General features: G+C 41.3%; 1 protein-coding gene across 1 annotated transcript; it reads right to left on the reverse strand.

The window, feature by feature from the left end:
• Window positions 1-1035: 1035 nt before the first annotated feature.
• LOC149070764 (uncharacterized) lies at window positions 1036-20040 on the reverse strand. The gene is made up of 3 exons (XM_089248696.1): window positions 19970-20040; window positions 5915-6547; window positions 1036-1498 (listed from the first exon to the last, which is right to left on the reverse strand). Exons 2-3 carry the CDS (start codon window positions 6526-6528, stop codon window positions 1267-1269), a joined length of 846 nt encoding a protein of 281 aa, XP_089104822.1. The 5' UTR covers window positions 6529-6547; window positions 19970-20040; the 3' UTR covers window positions 1036-1266.
• Between the last annotated feature and the right edge of the window lie 2015 nt (window positions 20041-22055).

A 22055-nucleotide genomic window follows, 5' to 3' on the forward strand; every position in this document is an offset into this window, starting at 1 on the left:
CAGTTTGTGCACCCATATAAACTGAAGAGCCAAAAAAACTGGTACAGGCATGCGTATGCAAATAAAGAGATATGGAACCGATCAGAGTACGGCGGATGCCTTGCAACGTGCTGTTCAGAAGAGATCCCCACCCCCTCTTACTCCTACGGATTTATGGACAGCCCTGCAGGATTCATGGTGTCAATTACCTCCAGCACTACTTCAGACATTAGACGAGTCCATGCCACGTCGTGTTGCGGCACTTCTGCGTGCTCGCGGGGCCCCAACACGATATTAGGCAGGTGTACCAGTTTTTTTGGCTCTTCGGTGTACTTGCGGAAAACCATGCCAGTAAGGTGTTCTCAGAAAATTCGTGTGGAGGATGGGAATTGCTGTGAAAAATTTTGTTTGTCTCAGATCGCATGGGGAAAGTTGAATTGCCAGAGAAGAAATCTTTATGGTGCAGGAGAAAATGAATTTCTGGGATATTAAAAAAATATGTTATGAAGGAAACATAATACTGCCTTGGTAATGGAGAGGTTGCGTGCATTTTTTAAATGGTCTGTGGTTCTCTTGCCTTGGGTATCGTATCCTTTGGGCTGGCTCTCTTGAGCAAAAAGAGTGAACCAATCGGAACAGACAGAGGCTCCCTTTGTGAGCCCACTCAACACCACCTATAGCACAAGGCCTCCGCACGAAGCTTGTGACGTCTATGAAGAAGGACATTTCTCCTATTGCCATTGGATGTATTGCAAAAAAAAAAGGTAAAGCTATCGCATGCGTCGGCCTGCTATATCCAATGGCAATCGGTAAAATGGACTTCTTCAGTGACGTCACGAGCTCCGTGCGGACGCCTTGTTTTATAAATGGTGTTGGCCCACTGCGTCGTCCTCAGGATGCTAATTAATTAGCTGGTGAATCTGGCCGATCTCTTGAGCTCTGGAAGACCCTCTCTTGAGTATCCTAAGTTTCTATTCGATCTCGTCGAGTTCTGCGCAACCGCTATCCGCCATTATTTAAAGTTCTTTCACCAACAATCGAATATGTTTTATTAATAGAGAATAGTACAAAAAATTACACACAAGGGCAAATCATCAGTAGCAGCGTACATTTGCCAGGAGTTGTACACCAAGCTTCGAACAGCGCAAACACAATATGAGACAAATGTTCAATAAATAGGTGATTCTTGTCGATGGTAGAGAGAGAGAGAGAGAGGTGACGCTCGCTAGGCGGTATAGAGAGATAAGACGACACGTGTACGCACCAGAGACGAGGATCCGTTGCGATTTACCACGTCTCTCTCTTGTTAGCGGTCACCTGGTTGCTCTTGTTGGAGGCCTTGTCCTTCTTGCCGCCTTTCCCCTTCTTCTTCTTGGAATGCAGACTGAGGGGACACTTGGGATATCTCTGCTCGCATTCGTCCATGTCCATCCCGAACCTCGCTGCGTCGAAGTAATGCTCGTACGCGAGAAGCAAGTTCCTGACGGTCTTGCCGGCTGGACGTTGTCCTCCGCCTCTCCTACCGAGAAAATATTGTTAGACACAACATAATAACGAGGCACGTAAGACATGAATAATCATGGAATCTTAGTAATTTAATTTCATTGATCTTGTGTGATCTCAATCTCGGCATTGTTAAATTGCAAACACCCTTAGGAGTGTGTGACTGAGCAGCAAAAGCAGAAAAATGCTTTTTTTTGTGTGCAAAATATTAAAAAAGTGCAGTGGTTTCTTGCTTTCACAGGGGTGGGAGCTCTGCGCCGCACTGCGCCAAAATTAACACCTTGCGCCATCCTGCTCCAATAGTGTATTTTCGTATTTTTCCGCGCCAAAATGGCGAATTTCGCTTCAGTATGCCCGGAATTTCGGAAAGGACGCCAAAAAAATTTTTTGTTCCTGCTTTGCCGCGAAACGATTCTTTCCGAGAACTGCGTTACGTTAAAAGCAATAATAACAGAGAATTAAAAGATAATGAAGTAAGTGGATACGCGATGAATTTACTTCCTAATGCTTAAAATCATGTCCTGTTATCACTTTGATATTATAAAAAACATTGTTGATCATCAGTAAGCAATGGATTATTTTTTTATGATGAACTAGCTGTTACCAGCGACTTCATTGGTGTGGATTCTGCAATCTTAGATTTACTCAGCAATGATTCCCCCTATACCACACTTTAACACCTCATGATCCCCATGGGTGATGAACTTTCAGAAATCCCGTTTTAGTGCGTGTCTACATCTACGTATATACTGCATATAAAATAACATGTCCTGAGACTCATTCGTCATCGCCGAGCCGAAACCGCTGAAGCTATAAATATGCCATTAGGTCGATATTGTAATATATACAATATAACTTGGAACAATCAGATTTTTTAATCATTTGTGACACTACTAGGTTAAAACTAATTCACTCACTCATTTACTCACTAGGTCACTCGCTCAATCACTTAATCACTCACATACTCACTAGGTCACTCACTCATTCAATTATTAGATCACTTACTCACATACTCAGTAGATCACTCACTCACATACTCACTAGGTCACTCACTCATTCAATTACTAGGTCACTTACTCACATCCTCAGTAGGTCACTCACTCACATACTCAGTAGGTCACTCACACACTCATTAGGTCACTCACTCACTCCTAGCTCAGTGTAACTCAATCGCTCACTCCCACGCTAACTCGCATCGAACTGTTGTCGGTGAATTTTCCGGCAATGAATTTTCCTAGCGATGAATTGCATGGCGGTGAATTTTCCGGACACGAATCGTCATTGCGTCAAATCCCGATGTTTCGTGAAAACAATTTCATTCTGCGAGTAAAAGAGCATTTCCGCCGAATTACAAATGCTAATTTAGAAACTAATACAGAACCGAATAACCAGCGTTAAATCGCCAATGTTGCCAAATAACGAGTGTTAAATCGCCAAATAACGAATGTCAAGTCGCCAAATAACGAATGTCAAGTCGCCAAATAACGAATGTCAAGTCGCCAAATAATGAGTGTTGAATCGCCAATATCGCCAAATAATGAGTGTCCAGTCGTCAATCTCGCCAGATGACGAGCGTTGAATCGCCAAACATCGTGTCGATTCTTCCGAACGTTGAGAATTTGAAAACTTGGAGAATTTTTAGCCCATTGGAACTGCTGCGGTTCCAGACAGCAAATAGTGCTCTCAGTAAGCGAAATTCATCTTAAATAGACTGGTGCGAAAAATTTTATGACAGCCGCTCTTTCAAACAAGGCGTCGAAAGCCTGAAACGCCAAAAACAAAAACAAGCTGATGAAAAGATGTTTCATGACAAAAAACAGTGCAGTTGTTTTATTTTGAAAAGGGGTGAGGGTTAACGAAAATATTCTTGTTAATTTCACTGCTCCAATTTATAAATATCTGCTCCAAATCCTATATTTTGCTGCTCCAAAACTGCTCCGATCCTGAATTTTGCTGCTCCGAAATGGACTTTGTCACTTCCCACCCCTGCTTCCAGTACCCTACTGATAATGTAGTGGATGCGTCAGCACCTTAAGAAATGGGTTTTGGTGGCTAGCACACTGATTATAGCAGAGGCGCATTTATGGTTTTTTTCCGCCTGAGGGCTACACGAATTTTGCCGCCTTTCTCCCATTCTAGTCTAATTTTCATGGCTACCTTTTGCTTGAGTTCGCCATCCTATACCCACTTGGCTCCCCCCCCCCAACTCCTGCAAGTACACCCGTGTCTCTAATTCACACTTTTGGTCACTCTCTAAGTCACTGTTTCAGTCATTCACATGTTTGCGCACTGTTTTGGTCACTCACATGATTGCGCACTGTTACGGTCACTCACATACTTTCACACGCTTCAGGCAACTCTTTTGGTCGATCAGTGACATGTTTCCTTGTTTTTTTGGGGTCATTCTTTTGCTTTTTATCATTTACAGACACGTTTACACATGCTCTATTTCATATTTTTGTCATTCCGTGCTTGCACGCGCTCTAGATCTCTCTTTTGGTCATTCGCATGCTTTCACACTCTCTAGGTCACTCTTCTGATCACTCACGTGCTTGCATACTCTCTAGGTCACTCAATGGCCTAGTCTTTACTGTCTCGGTGGAGGTGGATTGTGGTTATACAAATTTTGCGACCCTTCGACCCATTCTAGTAATTTTATTAGCCCACTCATTCCTCAAATTTGCCACCCTTCTAAACTTGCCGCCATGTGCTATAGCCCGCTAAGTCTCCCCCGTAAATACGCCACTGTCTATACGTAATGTGTGCTTTATGCATATTACGTACAGGTAAAATAACCTGCAGAGTTGTTACTTATCATTTGACAAGACAGATGGCAGTGCTTCTTGAACACCTAACACGCATTTCTCAGGAACAAACATCACATAAACGTACACAACACATCGACAGCACATTCCAGCATGCGACAGTTTCTTAGAAATTTCTGCAGGACATGTTTATGAGTTGCATGTGTAGTTCAGTAGTAGTATTAGTAAGGTATGTATGCACAACCCTACAAATGAGTACCAAGCTTGCTTACGCATGGATATGCATACTTACACCCGGAAATGAGTAGCAGGCCTGTGCATTTTTTCACAAATCCGTGGGGGGGGGGGGGCTGTTCCTCCGCTAGACTTGCACATTCTTTGAAATGCGTGGGGGGCTACCATTACTCAATAGTACATGCACCTCGTACACACATTTCTCTACAGAATTTCTAACAGATTTCTGCAGCAAAGGCAGTTTTCAGTCCCGGGATGGTTCTCGGGGGGGGGGGGGGTGGCGCGAGGATGCAATTGCCCTCCCAAGAGCGTCCCAGACATGTTCTGTAGGGTTTAGGTCAGGAGATCTGGCTGGCCAGTCCATACGCCGAATATCTTCACTTTCCAGATATCTGGTGAATGATGATCCAGATGACCAGGTGAGCCCGATGTGGACGAGCGTTGTCGTCCATCAACAGGACCAGAGGGCCAACTGCGCCCCTGAAAAGTCGAACATAGGGCTATAAGATCTACTCTCTACACCTTCTAGCAGTCACGGATCCTCTGCCAAACACACGGAGGGGTGTGCGGCCGTCTAACATGATTCCTGTCCAGACCATGACACCACTATCATAGTGGTCCATTTCCCTGAGGTGGGTGGGATGGTATCGGGTACCAGGCTTTCTCCAGATGAGTGTGCGTCGAGAATCAGTGTCCAGGCTGAATCTCGACTCATCTGTGTATAGCACGGTGCTCCACTGAAGTCTGGTCCAAGGCTGACGTGCTAAACGCGCTCTCTTATGTGCTGCAGTTAGCGGAACGCAAACAGCGGGTCTTCTAACATAAAGCCCTCTCTCACGAAACCTTCGGGCAACAGTAAACCGTGAAACTCGAGTTCCAGTGGCAGCATGCAGCTCAAGTGAGAGCTGTGATGCTGTAGCAGTCCTGTGGCGCCGCGCCGAAAATCTTCGACGACCTTGTCCAGGTCTTCACGATGTGGATCCAGTGTCCTGAAACTGTTCCCACAAATTGCAGGCGACACTGGGCGTAACATCGAACTCTGTAGCCACCTGCACTTGTGATTGGCCTGCCTCCAATCTACCGACGATTCTCCATCTCATTCCGCCATCTATACGTTTGTGGCTACTCATTGTGCCAAGGAGTACAAGCACACGGATCGTGGAAAGGGCCTCGTGCCCTTATCATCCCCTTCGTGGTCACATCTCCGCCCACACGCACGTGTACGCTTACGTATTCGACACTGAATATCTGCATACTTCTCCGGTGGCATTATCAGTAGCTTTGGTTCAATACTTTTTGTGAAAACACACACGTACGCACGGACACAATGTGCAAATTAGCCGTTATTGCGATGATAAATATTTGTGTAATGATATTATACTTTATTTGTCATGAAGGACCCCTTTTCAACATTCAGATTTGTCTGTACTTACTCCAGTATATGAAGGAGAGCTTCGCGGAATAATTCCAGGTCCGGTGTGACGCCGTCATTCGTGACCTGCCTGTACATCTGGCACACGAAAAGCATCTTGCAGTCTTCGTCGGCGATGCCCCACTGCCTGAAAGCCGACTGCAGCATCTTCAGTAGCTTCCTGGTCTGGCTCTCGGATAACATCGGGAGACTGGCCGAGCTGGTGTCGTCCATGGCCCTCCTGTTGAGTCCCAGCGAAGACATGAGCGGGCTCGCGAACATATTGTTCCCACCCAGGGCCATGAACGCGGCCGGGAGTAAGGTCAGGCCGTACAGCATCCCGCTCATCATGACGGTCCTCAGTCCTCCGACTGTCGAGCCCGGCGGTGCGGACACTCCTCCGAAGTTCATTAGGTTGGCCAGAGCGGAGAAGTAGTTCGGGTTCAGTGGGCCGTTCGGGGACGAGAGTAGACCCTGGCTCCGTTTGGCGTCTGGAGACCCGAGGGAGGAGTTGGTGGTGATGACTGTGGACTCGGGTCCGATTTGTTGTTGGTCCGAGATTTCTTCGACTGAAGACGTGACGTATTTGCCATGCAGGATAGACACGATCAGAAACACCAGTTGCGTTAGAATCATGGCTGAAGGTGATTTGTTTCTGAAAAAGAAAAAAGCCTTATCAGGAAAGTCTAAAATTGGAGAGAGAGTGAAGATTGCAGGTGAAGCTGAAGGGGGCCGTTAAAGTATTACGTAAGCAAATTTTTAGCTATTTTTAATCCACGCCTTCAGCAAAACTCTGACCCCCTTCCCCCCCCCCCATGTCAGCAAAATTTCGTCGTCAGCTCTGCCCCTCTGAATCCTAACGCATATTGGTGGGATCAGAGACGTACTCGGGGGGGGGGGGGGCATGGGGAGGCTCGTGCCCCCCTGCTATTATAATCAATTTCTGTTAATTTCAATGTTGTTTAAAGGCTATGAACTCAAAATTTATCTTTATTGAATTCATTGCGACCCATTCTCTAAGCCATACAATGATAAATCACGTAAAGGCTTTCGCCCGCAGACGAAATATGGCCCCGGGGGTTATCTGATGCGGCCTGCCCTCCTCAAACCTAATGTTGTAAAAAAAAAAAAAAGAACTATGCGGCACATCTACAGGTCGCTTACGTGTCCCGTGGTACAATTCCAGAACATTTAAGCGGCCCGTGGTACATTTTCATATCACTTAAATGACCCGTGACACAGTTCCAGAACACTTAAGCGATCCGTGACACATTTAGAGACCCCTTGGGTGACATGTGACGTAGATTTAGAGTACTTAAGTGGCCCCAGTGCGGTTCTACATCACTCAAGTTACCCGCGGCACATTCTCAGATTATTTAAGTGATCCGCGGCATATAATTACGGAATCTCTTGAGGGATGCGCGGCACAGTTCCGGAGCACTTAAGCGACTCGTGCCCATTTCCAGATCACTTGGATCCGCGAAAAATTTTAGAGATCACTAAAGTGGCTCGGCAGGGCACTTATCAATAGAAGGGGGAATGTCACTTACTTATTAACCGAGTAAGATGCCATTAAAAATATTTCATACTTTCATAAAGGGTGGTTGATGACGTAAGCATTATCCAAACACCCCCGCCCCCCCCTCGTCATCACAAGTCAGCAAATCGGAAAAACCCCCCCCTCCCTCCCTCCCTCCCCATCGATGATGAAGTAATACTTGAATGACCCCTGATGCAGATTGTATGAACGGAAGGGCAGTGCGCGCAGATTTTCGGTGCAATGGAAAGCGATTGCTGAATTTCTGAGTTCAAATAAAGTGCGTGCAGGTTTTTTTTTATGGAAACTGCAGGCAAAAGTGCGCAGCTTTTGGGAGCTTAGGTGAAAGGATTATTCATGTTTCTCAAAGCTATTGTTCGATCGTCCTCCAATTTCCGCAAAGGTATTACGTCATCATCGATGGGGGGGGGGGAGGAGTTCCCGATTTGCTGAATTTTGATGACGCGGGATGGGGGCGGGGGGTTCGGATGATGCTTACGTCATCAACCACCCTTTATGAAGGTATGAAATATTTTTAATGGCATCTTACTCGGTGCGCCAAAAACGAGAAAAACCTTTCGATAGTGTTTGTGGGCACTTGAAGTAACACCCCCCCCCCTATTGGTAAGTGCCCTACAGAGCCACTTTAGTGATCTCTAAATTTTTCGCGGGTCCAAGTGATCTGGAAATGTGTCCGGGTCGGTTAAGTGCTCTGGAACTGTGCCACGCATCCCTCAAGAGATCCGTAATTATATGCCGCGGATCACTTAAATAATCTGAGAATGTGCCGCGGGTAACTTGAGTTATGTAGAACCGCACTGGGGGGGGGGGGCACTTAAGTGCTCTAAAACTACGTCACATGTCACTCAAGGGGGTCTCTAAATGGGTCACGGATCGCTTAAGTGTTCTGGAATTTCACCTCGGGACACTTAAGCGATCTGTAGATGTGCCGCTTAGTTCATTTTTTTTTTACAAAATTAGGTTTGAGGAGGGCAGGCCGCATCAGATAAACCCCCGGTGCCATATTTGGTCCGCGGGCCTAGGGCCTTTATGCGATTTATCATTGCATGGCTTAGAGGGTAGATCGGTCGCAATGAATCTATTAAAGATAAACTTTGCGTTCATAGCCTTCAAATGACATTGAAATTAACAGAAATTGATTATATTAACATATAAAGGTATTTTCTTCCGAAATTTCTATTAAAAAAATATATTTTTGCATTAAAAAATAAATTTTGGATTGTGGGGGGGGGGGGGGGGGGGGGCTCGTGCCCCCCTGTGCCCCCTCCCCCGTGTACGTCTCTGATCCCACCAATATGCGTTAGGATTCACAGGGGGCAGAGCTGATGACGAAATTTTGCTGACGAGGGGGGGGGGGGGGTCAAAAAATGGCTAAAATTTTGCTTACGTAATACTTGAACGGCCCCAAAAATGTTCAGTTTGTTTATCTGTGTTTTGAGTTGTTTATTATTTTTATTTTCCAGTCGTAAATCCGATTATCGCAATGCAGATTGTGTATGTGTGGCCTACGTATATCGGTAGAAGTTCATCTTACCTATACAATGCTGTACATAGACATCGGAACCTGAGAACTGACCCGGCTTGAGCCCCCCCCCCCCAATAAACTATGTAAGTGGGCTTAGCTCCCCCCCCCCCCCACACCCTAAGAATTCGTGGATATACAATGTAATCATGCATGTGTCCTCATGTGGACGATCCTGAATCTCGTACACCTAGGATGCCCTGCAACCACAGAGTTAGAATTCATATCTTTAGTCTATGCCTGCAACTATGCCCCGAAAATGAAACCCGAGCAGAAAACGCATTGAATAAAAGGTCATCGCAGTCATTATTTTAAGAGTGCCTACCATACTAAATATAGGGTTGGCAGCGTACAAGAGAGAGATAGTGTTGGAAGCCTATCATTTACATCAGAAAAGGGTTGTTTAAAGAGTTGGAGAGAATTTCTTTCATTGAAAAATGGGATATATATAGAGAATTTCTTTAATTTTTAAAAAACGTTCGCGTGCCACTCCTGACACCATGGCGTGCCACTTGTTGCACGCGTGTCGCGGGTTGGCCACCCCTGCTTTAGGGAATACCATCGCGTTCAAAGTAAACGGAAAGTTCGGTTTAGACTTTTTCAGGATCGAACGAGGAATTGTGTTCATGCCCACCGAAAATACTCGTCGCGCTTCATTCGGTGCTCAGCGTTGAACTGCACCGGTTGTAGCTGGGATTAAACTGTAAAAGTTTGACAAAGATCTTTTACAAGCCTTGAAAGAAAACAACCAATAAACCGATTGGTTACACTCGCTCGAATGCAACCGATACGCTTATTCGTTGCATTTGTCAAGTTTTATCAAAGCTTTTACAAAACGTTTATAGTGTAATCCCGGCCTATGACAAACGGCATTCATTGGTTAGCCGGAATCGCAAAATGAAAGTTTCAGGAAAGTTCTTTTATAAAACTCGTAAAAAAACCACCACCGTTTACATTTGCTCGAATGTAACCAATACGCTTAATGGTAGAATTTTTAAGTTTTATGAAAGAACTTTCCTAAGGCCGGTATTACACTATAAAAGTTTGATAAAAGTACTATTACAAAACTTGAAAAATGCAGCCAATAAGGTCAACGGTTGTATTTTCTAGAATGTAACCAATGACCTTATTGGTTAGATTTTTCAAGTTTTATAAAAGGGATTTTATAAAACTTGAAAAATGCCACCAATAAGATTATCAGTTTCATTTGCTCGAATGTAACCTATGAGCTTTATTGGTTGAATTTTTTGAGTTTTATAATAGTACTTTTATTAAACTTTTATAGTGTAATACCATCGATTTATTCCCAATTTTTTACACATGTTTTTGATTGTATGTGCTATCCTATGCTTTACAAATATGTAAAATTTTAAGTATCTATAACATTTTACATATCTTAGATACTTAATTCTTTGTAAATTTTTTCAAAAAAATGCATCAAAAACATCTTGAGCGCACGATAAAATACCATGACATCAATGTAATTGAATAAATACAAAGGAAATGTTCAATTCATGAAATGAAGCAAAAGATTGAGATTTAATTGACTCAATCTCATTTAAAATTATGTTTTAATTTACAAAAAAATTTGGAATTTAAATTTTAAAATTTGATTTTAAATAAGATTGAGTCAATGAAATCTATAGTTCTCCTTTGTTAATTAAAAGAGGAGTCCCTCAGGGCTCGGTTTTAGGTCCCTTATTGTTTAAAATATTCATAAATGACTTTTGTGAAATTGATATTTTTGGTAGAATTATCTGCTTCGCTGATGATACGGTGATAATGTATGCAAGTAACGATCCACTGGAGGTTATTGAACCAAAAACTAAATGACGATCTTTTAAAAATTCGGAATTGATTTCGTATTAATAATCTGGAAATTAATATTGAAAAGAGCGAATACATGAAATTTTCCCTAAGAGATAATCCTCCTGACCCTATTCAATTGATATACCATACAAACCAATGTAATTTCACTTCATGTTCATGTAACTGTGTTGATCATGTAACTGTCTTAAAGCTTTCAAGAGTATTAAATATCTCGGTCTATATTTCGATAATAATTTAAAATGGTAAATCACGCGTAAACTTTCTGCATAATAAATTGAGGTACATGATTTTCAAGTTTTTTCATCTCAAAAGTCACGTTAACAAAGTGTTTATCAGAAATTTGTATTTTTCGTGGTTTCAATCACACGTATATTGTATATATGGTGGAGATTACAATAGTAATGTTCGTCCTATAATTAATCTACAAAAGAAAGTAATTCGACTAATATATAATAACTATAACACCCAGTCTAATATTCTTTTTCGTAATGCTAACGTTTTAACCGTTCGGCAGCTGTACTTGCTTAAAGCTACAATTACTCTGTACAAAAAAAACTACCATTTGCCCATGCGCACTACAGTAAATCCACGTAGACCAAATTGTATTTCTCCTATACCACATGCACACAGAGATATTTTGCAAAAACACTTCATTTTCATAGCGCCAAGGTTCTTCTATTCAATACCATATGAAATGCAAACAACTACTAATATCTGCCTCATTTCAAAAGAAAGCTTAAAGAATATCTTCACTCAGTAAACGATATTGAAATTTATTTTCACATACTTCAGTAACTGCAAAACTCTCTCCCTTGAACTTTTAATGTCTAATTGAAGTAGCACACTCCGAAAGTCAGCCACAATATGTACATGTATATACATTTCTTCCCCCCCCCCTTTTATTTTCTTTTTTACTTCAACATAATGATTTACTGTTTAATTTCAGGATATTTGTACTACTAATTAACTTGTTTTTGTATTTATGATTATTTGTGTGTTTGAATTCATATATATATACTAGCTATAATACCCGGCGCTGCCCGGGGTTTCTTCAATGAGGCTTTTTTGGATCACGTGATATCTCCCTCTTTCTTTCTTGAGGGACATACAAACCGTGTCTAAGTTAACCAATATGGCGACTTCCAGCGTGACTTCATGAAATAAACAAATCTAGATTTAAAGAAACATAGAAATGAATATATATATTTTTTCCTTTTTTTAAGGGACGCTAGGTATTTCGATCCCCCCCCCCCCCACTGAACTTTAAGTTATGTATTTGTTTGTTTGTGCTTCAAAAATGCTTAATTAAAGCTGTGGAATTTCTTCGATGTACTTTACGGTCCCATAATTAATTTTAAAACAACCTAAACCATATGAAATTATGCAGTTGAATATCAAAAGACAATACGGAGACATTAATTTTCATGCTTGAGAAGATATAAATAAAGAGTTAAAATCAATGTTATTGCATGAATGCCCAACTCAAAAGTAGGTCCGGCTAATTACTTCATTTTTAATCTCCTGGGCTTCATATATCTCTAAGCGACCTCAATATTTCAAAAATTGAGAATTCAATACAATTTTTAAAATTATTGATGGCGCGGAAAATCCCACTAATTTCCGCATTTCTACAGTAAAATCGACAATTTTAGCACTGATTTCTATGAGGATCACCCTTTTCCTGACTTTCAAAAGCGATGCTGATGATGATTATGACGTCTATTCAAAAAGCCTCATTACTGAGAGTATTGAAAAAGTGGCAAACCATTATAAAGGCATAAACTATTATACATATACTAACAGGATTAAAGAAGTGACAAACCATTGTAAAGGCATATACACGTCTGAAACTCATCGCTAGGGAACCACGGTAACCAAAGTAAACGTTCGGAAAGTGATTGTTGAGGCCCAAAAACCATTGTTGCGGACAGTTTTTTGCCCATTTGGGGCATTTGCCCTGGTCTGACGAAATTTTAAAGTAGCCTATCGTTCAAGTCGTGTCCCATTTCGTATATATGCAAAATTTGGCGACGATCGGTCTAAAATTGTAGATTTGTATAGAGAACATACACACACACAGACAGACAGACAGAAAATCTATTTTATGTATAACTAGCTATAATACCCGGCGCTGCCCGGGTTTTCTTCAATGAGGCTGTTAGAAACACGTGATATCTCCCTCTTTCTTTGAGGGACATGCAAACCGTGTCTAAGTTAACCAATATGGCGACGTCCTGCGCGACTCATGAAAGAAATAAATCTAAATTTAAAGACACATAGAAATGAATAGTCCCCCCCCCTTTTTTTATGGGTGTTAGGTATTTCGATTCCCTCCCCCTGAACTTCAAGTTATCCATCTCTGCCTGTTTCCAAAAATGCTTAATTAAAGCTGTGGAATTTTTTCGATGCACTTTACGGGGCCCATAACTAATTTTAAAAACATCCTAAACTATATCAATTTATGCAAATAAATATCAAAAGACAATACGGAGACATTAATTTTCATGATTGAGAAGATATAAATAAAAAGTTGAAATCAATGTCATTACATGGATATCCAACTCAAAAGTAGATCCGGCAAATTATTCATATTTTTAATTTTCTGGGCTTCGTATCTCCAAGTGAATTCCATATTTCAAAAATCGAGAAATCAATTTAATTTTTAAAATTATTGATGTGGCAGGAAACCTTCCCCCCCCCACTAAATTTCCGTATTTATGCAGTTAAATCGGCAATTTTAATAGTGATTTCTATGAGGATCACCCTTTTCCTGACCCTCAAAGCGATGATGGTGATGATTATGACGTCTATTCAAAAAGCCTCATTACTGAGAGTATTGAAAATGTGGCAAACCATTATAAAGGCATAAACTATTATACATAACTGGCAGCATTAAAGAAGTGACAAACCATTGTAAAGGCATATACGCGTCTGAAACTCATCGCTAGGGAACCACGGTAACCAAAGTAAACGTTCGGAAAGTGATTGTTGAGGCCCAAAAACCATTGTTGCCGGACAGTTTTTTGCCCATTTGGGGCATTTGCCCTGGTCTGACGAAATTTTAAAGTAGCCTATCGTTCAAGTCGGGTTCCATTTGGTATATATGCAAAATTTGGCGACGATCGATCTAAAATTGTAGATTTGTATAGAGAACATACTCACACACACACAGACACACAGAAAATCAATTTTATATATATACTAGCTATAATACCCGGCGCTGCCCGGGTTTTCTTCCATGAGGCTGTTTGGATCACGTGATATTTCCCTCTTTCTTTGAGGGACATGCAAACCGTGTCCAAGTTAACCAATATGGCGACTTCCTGAGCGACTTCATGAAATAAACAAATCTAAATTTAAAGAAACGTAGAAATGGATAGTCCCCTCCCCCCTTTTTTTTGATGGGTGCTAGGTATTTCGATTCCCTCCCCCTGAACTTCAAGTTATCCATCTCTGCCTGTTTCAGCTTTCAAAAATGCTTGATTAAAGCTGTGGAATTTCTTCGATGTACTTTACGGGCCCATAATTCATTTTAAAACATCCTAAACTATGAATTAATGCAGTTGAATGTTAAGAGACGATACGAAGACATTAATTTTCATGCTTGAGAAGATGTAAATAAAAAGGTGAAATCAATGTTATTGCATGAATGTCTAACTCAAAAGTAGGTCCGGCTAATTACTTCATTTTTAATCTCCTGGGCTTCATATATCTCTAAGCGACCTCAATATTTCAAAAATTGAGAATTCAATACAATTTTTAAAATTATTGATGGCGCGGAAAATCCCACTAATTTCCGCATTTCTACAGTAAAATCGACAATTTTAGCACTGATTTCTATGAGGATCACCCTTTTCCTGACTTTCAAAGCGATGCTGATGATGATTATGACGTCTATTCAAAAAGCCTCATTACTGAGAGTATTGAAAAAGTGGCAAACCATTATAAAGGCATAAACTATTATACATATACTAACAGGATTAAAGAAGTGACAAACCATTGTAAAGGCATATACACGTCTGAAACTCATCGCTAGGGAACCACGGTAACCAAAGTAAACTTTCGGAAAGTGATTGTTGAGGCCCAAAAACCATTGTTGCGGACAGTTTTTTGCCCATTTGGGGCATTTGCCCTGGTCTGACGAAATTTTAAAGTAGCCTATCGTTCAAATCGGGTCCCATTTGGTATATATGCAAAATTTGGCGACGATCGATCTAAAATTGTAGATTTGTATAGAGAACATACACACACAGACACACACACAGAAAATCAATTTTATATATATAGAAGATAAAAGATATATATATATATTTCCCCCCCCCCCCATGAAAAGTTTGTATCAGTTTTTGATTTTTTTTTTCTCATGATTATAACCCCAGTATTTGCCTCTTGGGTAGTGTAATTTTTGAGAATGTAACTGTTATTTAATACAATTAAACCTGGGCTTTTACCTGGGCATTATAATCTCTTCCGATCTCCGCTGGAACCTTCACGTTGATTATATCTTTAATAAATGTGTCCAAAAACTGTTTTTCCTTCGCCGTAACCTAAAATACTCCACTCGTCATGTTCGTCACTTGTGCTACCAAACATATATTCTCCCTGTCCTATGCCTGTGAAGCCTGGGACCCTCACACCCAAACCAACATGGACAAATTAGAATCTATCCAAAATAAGTCCACTCGTTTCATTTTTAACTGTTGGTCTTCATCTGTCTCCATAACGGAACTCAAGCGACAACTCAATAGCCAACCGCTCTCCTCTCTTCGACTTATCTCTCGTTTAACTCTTCTTTACAAACTCCTCCATGGGGTTTTTAATATTGACACATCCAATATTCTAATCCAACCTTCACATTTCTCTGTTAGACTCAACTCAATCATTCCAAAAAATTACAGCCTATCTTTGCCTCTTCACATTGTTACAAATTTAGCTTTTTCCCAAGAACTATTATCGACTGGAACAACCTACCATCAAATATTGTAGATTGCACTACGATTTCCGAATTTTCTCGTACCATCAATCGACACTTTTGCCATATATAATTCCGCATCCTCTTGTATAGGCCTCGGCCAATCAATATTGTATAAATAAATAAATTGAAAAAAATCTCAACCTTTTTTTCTTGCTTCATTTCATGAACGGAACAGTTTCCTTTATTTTTAATCAATTTTTATTCAATTACATTGACGTCATGGTAATTTATCATGTGCGCAAGCTGTTTTTAATGCATTTTTTTTTTGAAAATTTACAAAGAATTAAGTACCTAAGATATGCGTAAAACTTTCTACAAGCATAAGATAGCACATGCTATCAAAAACATGTGTAAAAAAAATTTGGATTAAATCGATGGTTAAATAGTATTTTTAATGATATTTCTCCTAGAGCATAATTTTTCACCATGTTAAAAGATATGAGGCCCGTTAAGGGAACATCGTGCACGTTTTACCAACACAAGGACCTTTCACTATTTGGAGCTCAAAGGAAAACTATCTAGAGAATAGTTTCCCAAAAACTTTTTATTCCATCGCCTCCCCTTCTCCAGAAATTTTTTTCTCCCATCGCCCCACAATGCAATCTAACCCATAGGATCCTATGTTATACTCGTAGCTTCTACCACCCCCCCCCCCGGAACTTTCCATCGCCCCCAAGGGGGCGTTAACGCCCACGTTGGGAATCACTGATCTAGAGTTTATGAGCTAAACGGGTCTCACACCAACCTCGAACCCGATTTTTCGAAAATGTGTTCAAAAAATATTTCATTCAATTGCAAACATAAAAATATAACATGTCCTGATTCACTGATTCGTCATCGCCGAGACGAAACCTCTGAAGCTATAAATATGAAATTTGGTCAGTAGTTTCACTTCATGACGTAAAGACTCACTAAGAAGGTTTTTTTTTTTTTTTAAATTCGGCTCCATAAGGGGGTTAAACGGGGGGAAGGGTAAGTCGTATGCAGAAATCAGGCCGAGTCGAAACCGCTGAAACCACAAATATGAAATTCGGTCAGTGTTTTTGTATTGTAATGTATAGACTCGGTAAGAAGGGATTTTTCAAAATTCAACCCCCTGGGACGGGGGAGGGGGGAATTCAAAGGTCACATGGAGCAATCGTCACAGCCGAAATCGCTGAAGTCATAAATATCAAATATGGCAAGTTTTATATTCTACTAGCCGTAATACCCGGCATTGCCCGGGTTTTCTTCAATTAGTGGGAGGATTGAAAAAAATAGCAAACCCGGGCAGCACCGGGTATATTTGCTAGTCATATATAAATGTTAAAGTATGTATGTATGCTTGTTTTTTTTTTATACAAATCTTACAATTTTAGAGACCGATCGTCGCCAAATTTTGCATATATACAAAACATGGCCAGTAGCCTACGGTTCAAACCAACAGTAGGCTACTTAAAAGTTCGTCAGAGTAAGGCAAGTGCCCCAAATGGGCAAAAAAAAAACTGTTGGCAACAATGGTTTCTTGGCTCAAACAATCCCTTTCTGAATGTTTACTTTGGTTACCGTGGTTCTCAAACAATATGCTCTAGACATGTATATGCCTTTACAATGGTTTGTCACATCTCTAATGCTGCCAGTATATGTACAACATTTATACAAAAATTGCCACGTTTTTAAGACAAATAAATTCAATTGGTCGAATGGTCGACGCGTTTCGGCTCTTCAATGGAGAGCCGTCATCAGGACTTCGTGGTGAGAATTCACACGAATGAGTCGTGAAAGAGTGATGTTTACGTCTGGTCGTCCGAAGAGTTCGCCTTTGTATTTGCTGCGTCCGAGTGGTCTTTGGATGCGAATTGGGGAGCCATCTGTTGTAAAGTGTTGAAAGTTTTGTCACGACTGAGGTTAATAAAGCCTGTCCAAGCTGACGAAATAGGTGGTGTGTTTCTTCCATCATTAACGAGGAAATTCTGGCATGTTCTGATGAAGTATCCCTCGAGAAAATTCAATTCCGAATTGTGTGTTGCTTTTTTAAAAACAAACGCTTTGTCAAAATCAAAATGATGTGAATGTTGCCAGCAGTGTTGGGCAATAGCCGAATTATCCGTCCGTCCCTTCTCAACATGCTTTCGGTGTTCGAGAACTCGAATATTTAGATTTCTTCTAGTTTGGCCAATATATCCATTTTCACAATTCTTGCATGGGATGAAGTAGATACCAGATTCTTTGGAGGGTGAGATAGGATCTTTCAGATGGGAAAAGGTGAGTATATTTGTTGGCTGGAATATTGTATGGAAGTCAAATTTCTTGAAGATAGAAGAGATCATGAAACTTGAAGAAACGAATGGAAGAACAACGGTAAAACCAGGCAAAGTTACTCATTTTTTTGTGATAATATGTACAACAGTTTATTCCTTTATAAGGTTTACCATTTTTTCAATCCTCCCAGCAATTGAAGAAAACCCGGGCAGCACCGAGTATTATGGCTATTCTTATATATAAATGTGAAAGTATGTTTGTTCTTTATACAAATCTACAATTTTAGACCGATCTCTTCGCCAAATTTTTCATATATACCAACCAAACAGCACCGGGATTGAACCGTACGCTACTTTAAAAGTTCGTCAGAGCAGGGCGAAAGTCCGTCGGGGCAACAATAGTTCCTGAGCCCCCAACAGTCACTTTCGGAATGTTTACTCTGGTTACCGTGGTTCTCAAACAATGCGTTTCAGACATGCATGTATGCCTTTATAATGGTTTCTTATTTCTTTAATGCTGCCAGTATTATAGTTCATTCCTTTGTAATGGTTTGCCACTTTTTCAGTCCTCCCAGTAGTTCAAGAAAACCGGGTGTTGTAGCTAGTATAATATAACATGCCCTGACTGATTCATCATCGCCGAGGCGCAACCGCTGAAGCTAGAAATATGAAATTTGGTCAGTAGTTTTATTTCATGGACGTAAAGACTCACTAAGAAGGGATTTTTCAAAATTCAACCTCGAAAGGGTGGAAGTCTAAGGTCACGTGGGGGCAATCATGGCCGAGCGGAACCCTCTGAAGCTATAAATAAGAAATTTGGTCAGTATTATATTTAACCAAGATATTATTACTGAGTATAATTATATTTTATAATTACACTGATGGGATTTCTCAGAATTCAGGCCTCAAGGGGGGGGGGGGTGGTCATCGCCGAGTAATTTTCGGATTACCACAAATCCACGCGAGGAAAGCTATCATTATTCCAATATCCTCCCTCGTCTGAGGGACGCAATAAAAATACACATGTCGTGTCGCTTGGATACCAAGCCTTCTGGTACCCAAGCAACATGACTATTCCCACGCGAGGAAGGCCTAAGAGTACGAAAAAGCACCCCCCCCTCCCATAGATGTACGTGAAGGGTTGGGGTAAATGAAAAAATAAGAACAGTAAAGTGATGAAAAATACAGTGTGTTATTCAAGTAAGGAGCGTAAGTCGCACAAATTTTATCCGGTACTCGAAGCGGAGAATTACGGAAAATGCCGCTCAGTAGCATATTATACACAGCAATGTTTCTTAAATTTTTTTCAGCTCCCCCTATGGATCAGATTTTTTTCTCGTGGGGCCCCTGTCCTATCCCCACGGCCCCCTCTACCCTCATCCAAGAGTGAGATACTTTCTATTTTTTTTTATTATGAATGAAATTTTAGTAAATCAGATCAATCTCTGGAATCCTGGCTAGGCACAGATTCAAATGGTGGGTTATCATCTCCCCCAGGAGTCAAATTATACTGTAAAAATTGGTCTGTGTGAAATACGGGACGATCCAACGAACCTGCACGATAAATCGACCCTCCCAACACATCAAACGTTGCTCTGGCGGCCCTCCATACTTAGATGGAAGTAACAGCTTACATATGAAAATCATATAGTACCAGATCCCATATCTCCATTATCGACATGAAGACCCGGGTCATGCCCACATTGACCCAAGGGTTAAAATGCTCCTGGTTCTATGGACGGATCTGATGGATTCTGAAAGTCGTAATATTTTTCAACCATGTTTCACTTCTAAAGCTTTTTTTTGTCTTCACAGCTCTCTGTGACTCCCTTCACCACCTGTCTTGGATCACCTTTCTTCTGATTTTCTCTCGTGGCCCCCTAGAATATCCTAGGACCACAAGGGGGGGGGAGGAGGAGGAGGCATCAACAAAATTTCAAAGAGGTACTCACCAAAACTTGTCGGAACCGTCGCTCGTGCCAGGATTGATATCCGTTCGAAGACGTCCGAGCGAAATATGCCGCAACAAAACGTCTCAGCCGTTCCGGCCCCGGGTATTTATGTCCCGGTACCCAGCCGAGGCTTCTATTGTCTTCTGGAAGAGAGCGTCTCGGGTTCGATCCGGAAGGTCATCATCAACACCGTGATGAGCGCGTACAAAGGACGGGGTGGGGGGGGGGGACTCGGAAACGGAAGAACGCCTTTTCTCGTTCGGTCGTCTTTCTTATTCATTCATCCATTTGGCCACACGGGGGCATCCAGCCGTGGGCGCTGAACCCGTGAAGTATCATCTGGTTGTTGTTGTTCGTGCGAGAATCCGTGCAGAGATTCTCCACTGAATTTCTGCACGCGGTGAGACTTCTCGTAGGCATTGTGTGTGGATCGGTTTTCTTTTGCTCCGGTTCTGCCTGGCTGTGGTCATTGAATGTCACGCAGATCTGTCGAGCAAGTGACATTAATGTGCTTTAGAGACGTCGTACTACGCATTCACCTTGCATTGCCGAATCGCTCATCTGTGTCCTACCCTTTGTATGAGCTACTTTAGTTTTCAATTTCATTTGTATTCATATTAACACAATTAGCTCCATCCATCTCCGGAAAAATATAGGCTACGTACATCTTAGCGGTTCTTAAACTTTTGGCCCCCGTAGCAACTTCCTTGCCATAGCATAGAGATAGGTTTACGGACACTTTGCCGGCCCAAGCGCCACATCTGTATTCCAAGCATTGTTGGGTGAGCATCTAGAGTTGGAAAAAAATGAATTCTGTGGAATATTTTATTTTTAAGACTTAAGAGAGATCACGGAAACTAAAAAATTAGATTGGAACACACGTAGGGAGGCCTTCCCCCACCTCCTCCTGGTTTGGGCCGGGCGGTCTTAAGACCAGCTAACGGGGCAGGTAGGCGCTAGTCGGAACGGCAGTACACCCGACGGAATTTTAGAATGGCTGAAAAGGTAGATTCAGGAGATAGACGGAGTGAGAAAGGTATGGGGACTCGAACTGGTGCGGTAAACAAGGTGAAAAAGTTTGAGGACCAAGTCCAGGCAATGGCACACGTGTCTAAATTGACAAAGGGTTTTCTTCACGAGAAGATGAAAGAGGTATTAGAAGAATTTAGGAAAGTATCAGTGGCACGTGGCGATCAAGAAAGGGAATTAACAAAAGTTAGGAAGGTGAAAGAACACTTGCAGAATCAGGTTAAAGAATCGAAGGAGACTAATGGTAGATCCTGGGCTGACAAGACAGAAAGAGAGGAAGAATTTGAAAGATCCATACTTTTCAGAGATGAACAAGAGAAGCACAGAGAAACTAGGCACAAATGTAAAGATTGCGAAACAAATGTAGCTAGGCTACTAGGGGAGAAAACTGAATTGAAAGCATATATAGAGGTTTTAAAGAGGACTTTAGAACCAGTCCAGAATTGAATTTTGAGCCGATTCCCAGCCCGGGAGGGCCAACTGCCGGCAGGTGTCAGTGCGAAACGGAAATCACACAACAGAGATCTCCACAAACGATTGGATGAGGCTAAAATTGCAGCATTACATGTGAACACAGACTTGGTTCCAATAGGAGACGTTCGGATAATGGAGAGGGAATATCAGCAACAGATAATAGATGAAATTAGAAAGGAATTGGAAAAAACACAGTACACAAATACAGAATTTTAAGAAGGAGACAGCTGCATTTATTGAGGATAAACAAGTTAAGGAACTTTTTTGAAAAAGAGACAAAAGGAAATACACTCGGTTACGTCATGAAATTCTCGAGAAAGATCGAAAAATTAAAGAACTTGAACCTAATAGTAAAAATCAAACCGCGCGCAAACAGATTGGGAACTCTATTTATATAGAGGAAATCTCTTCCTGAGAAGGGATATCGCAGACACAGATTGGAAGCAAGCCTTGAAAAGTCATTTCGAGAGGAAACAGAAGTAATGCAAAGGAAGAAGAATTAGTTAAGTTATCATTAGAGCCCGGATTATAGGCACTAAAAAGTGACGCGAAATATGCTATAAAAATATGCAAATATGCACTT

This window comes from Pholcus phalangioides, unplaced genomic scaffold (assembly GCF_987345545.1).
Source record: "Pholcus phalangioides strain wild (caught in Gottingen) unplaced genomic scaffold, Ppha-v1.0 ptg000020l_1, whole genome shotgun sequence".
Classification (NCBI taxonomy): Eukaryota; Metazoa; Arthropoda; class Arachnida; order Araneae; family Pholcidae; genus Pholcus; species Pholcus phalangioides.

Excerpts from the sequence above, each read along its gene's own strand:
- LOC149070764 (XM_089248696.1), bottom strand. The coding sequence starts at position 6,528 with ATGATTCTAACGCAACTGGTGTTTCTGATCGTGTCTATCCTGCATGGC. Across the intron at positions 1,499-5,914 it reads GCTCTCCTTCATATACTGGA|GAGAGGCGGAGGACAACGTC; the intron begins GTAAGTACAGAC and ends TTTTCTCGGTAG.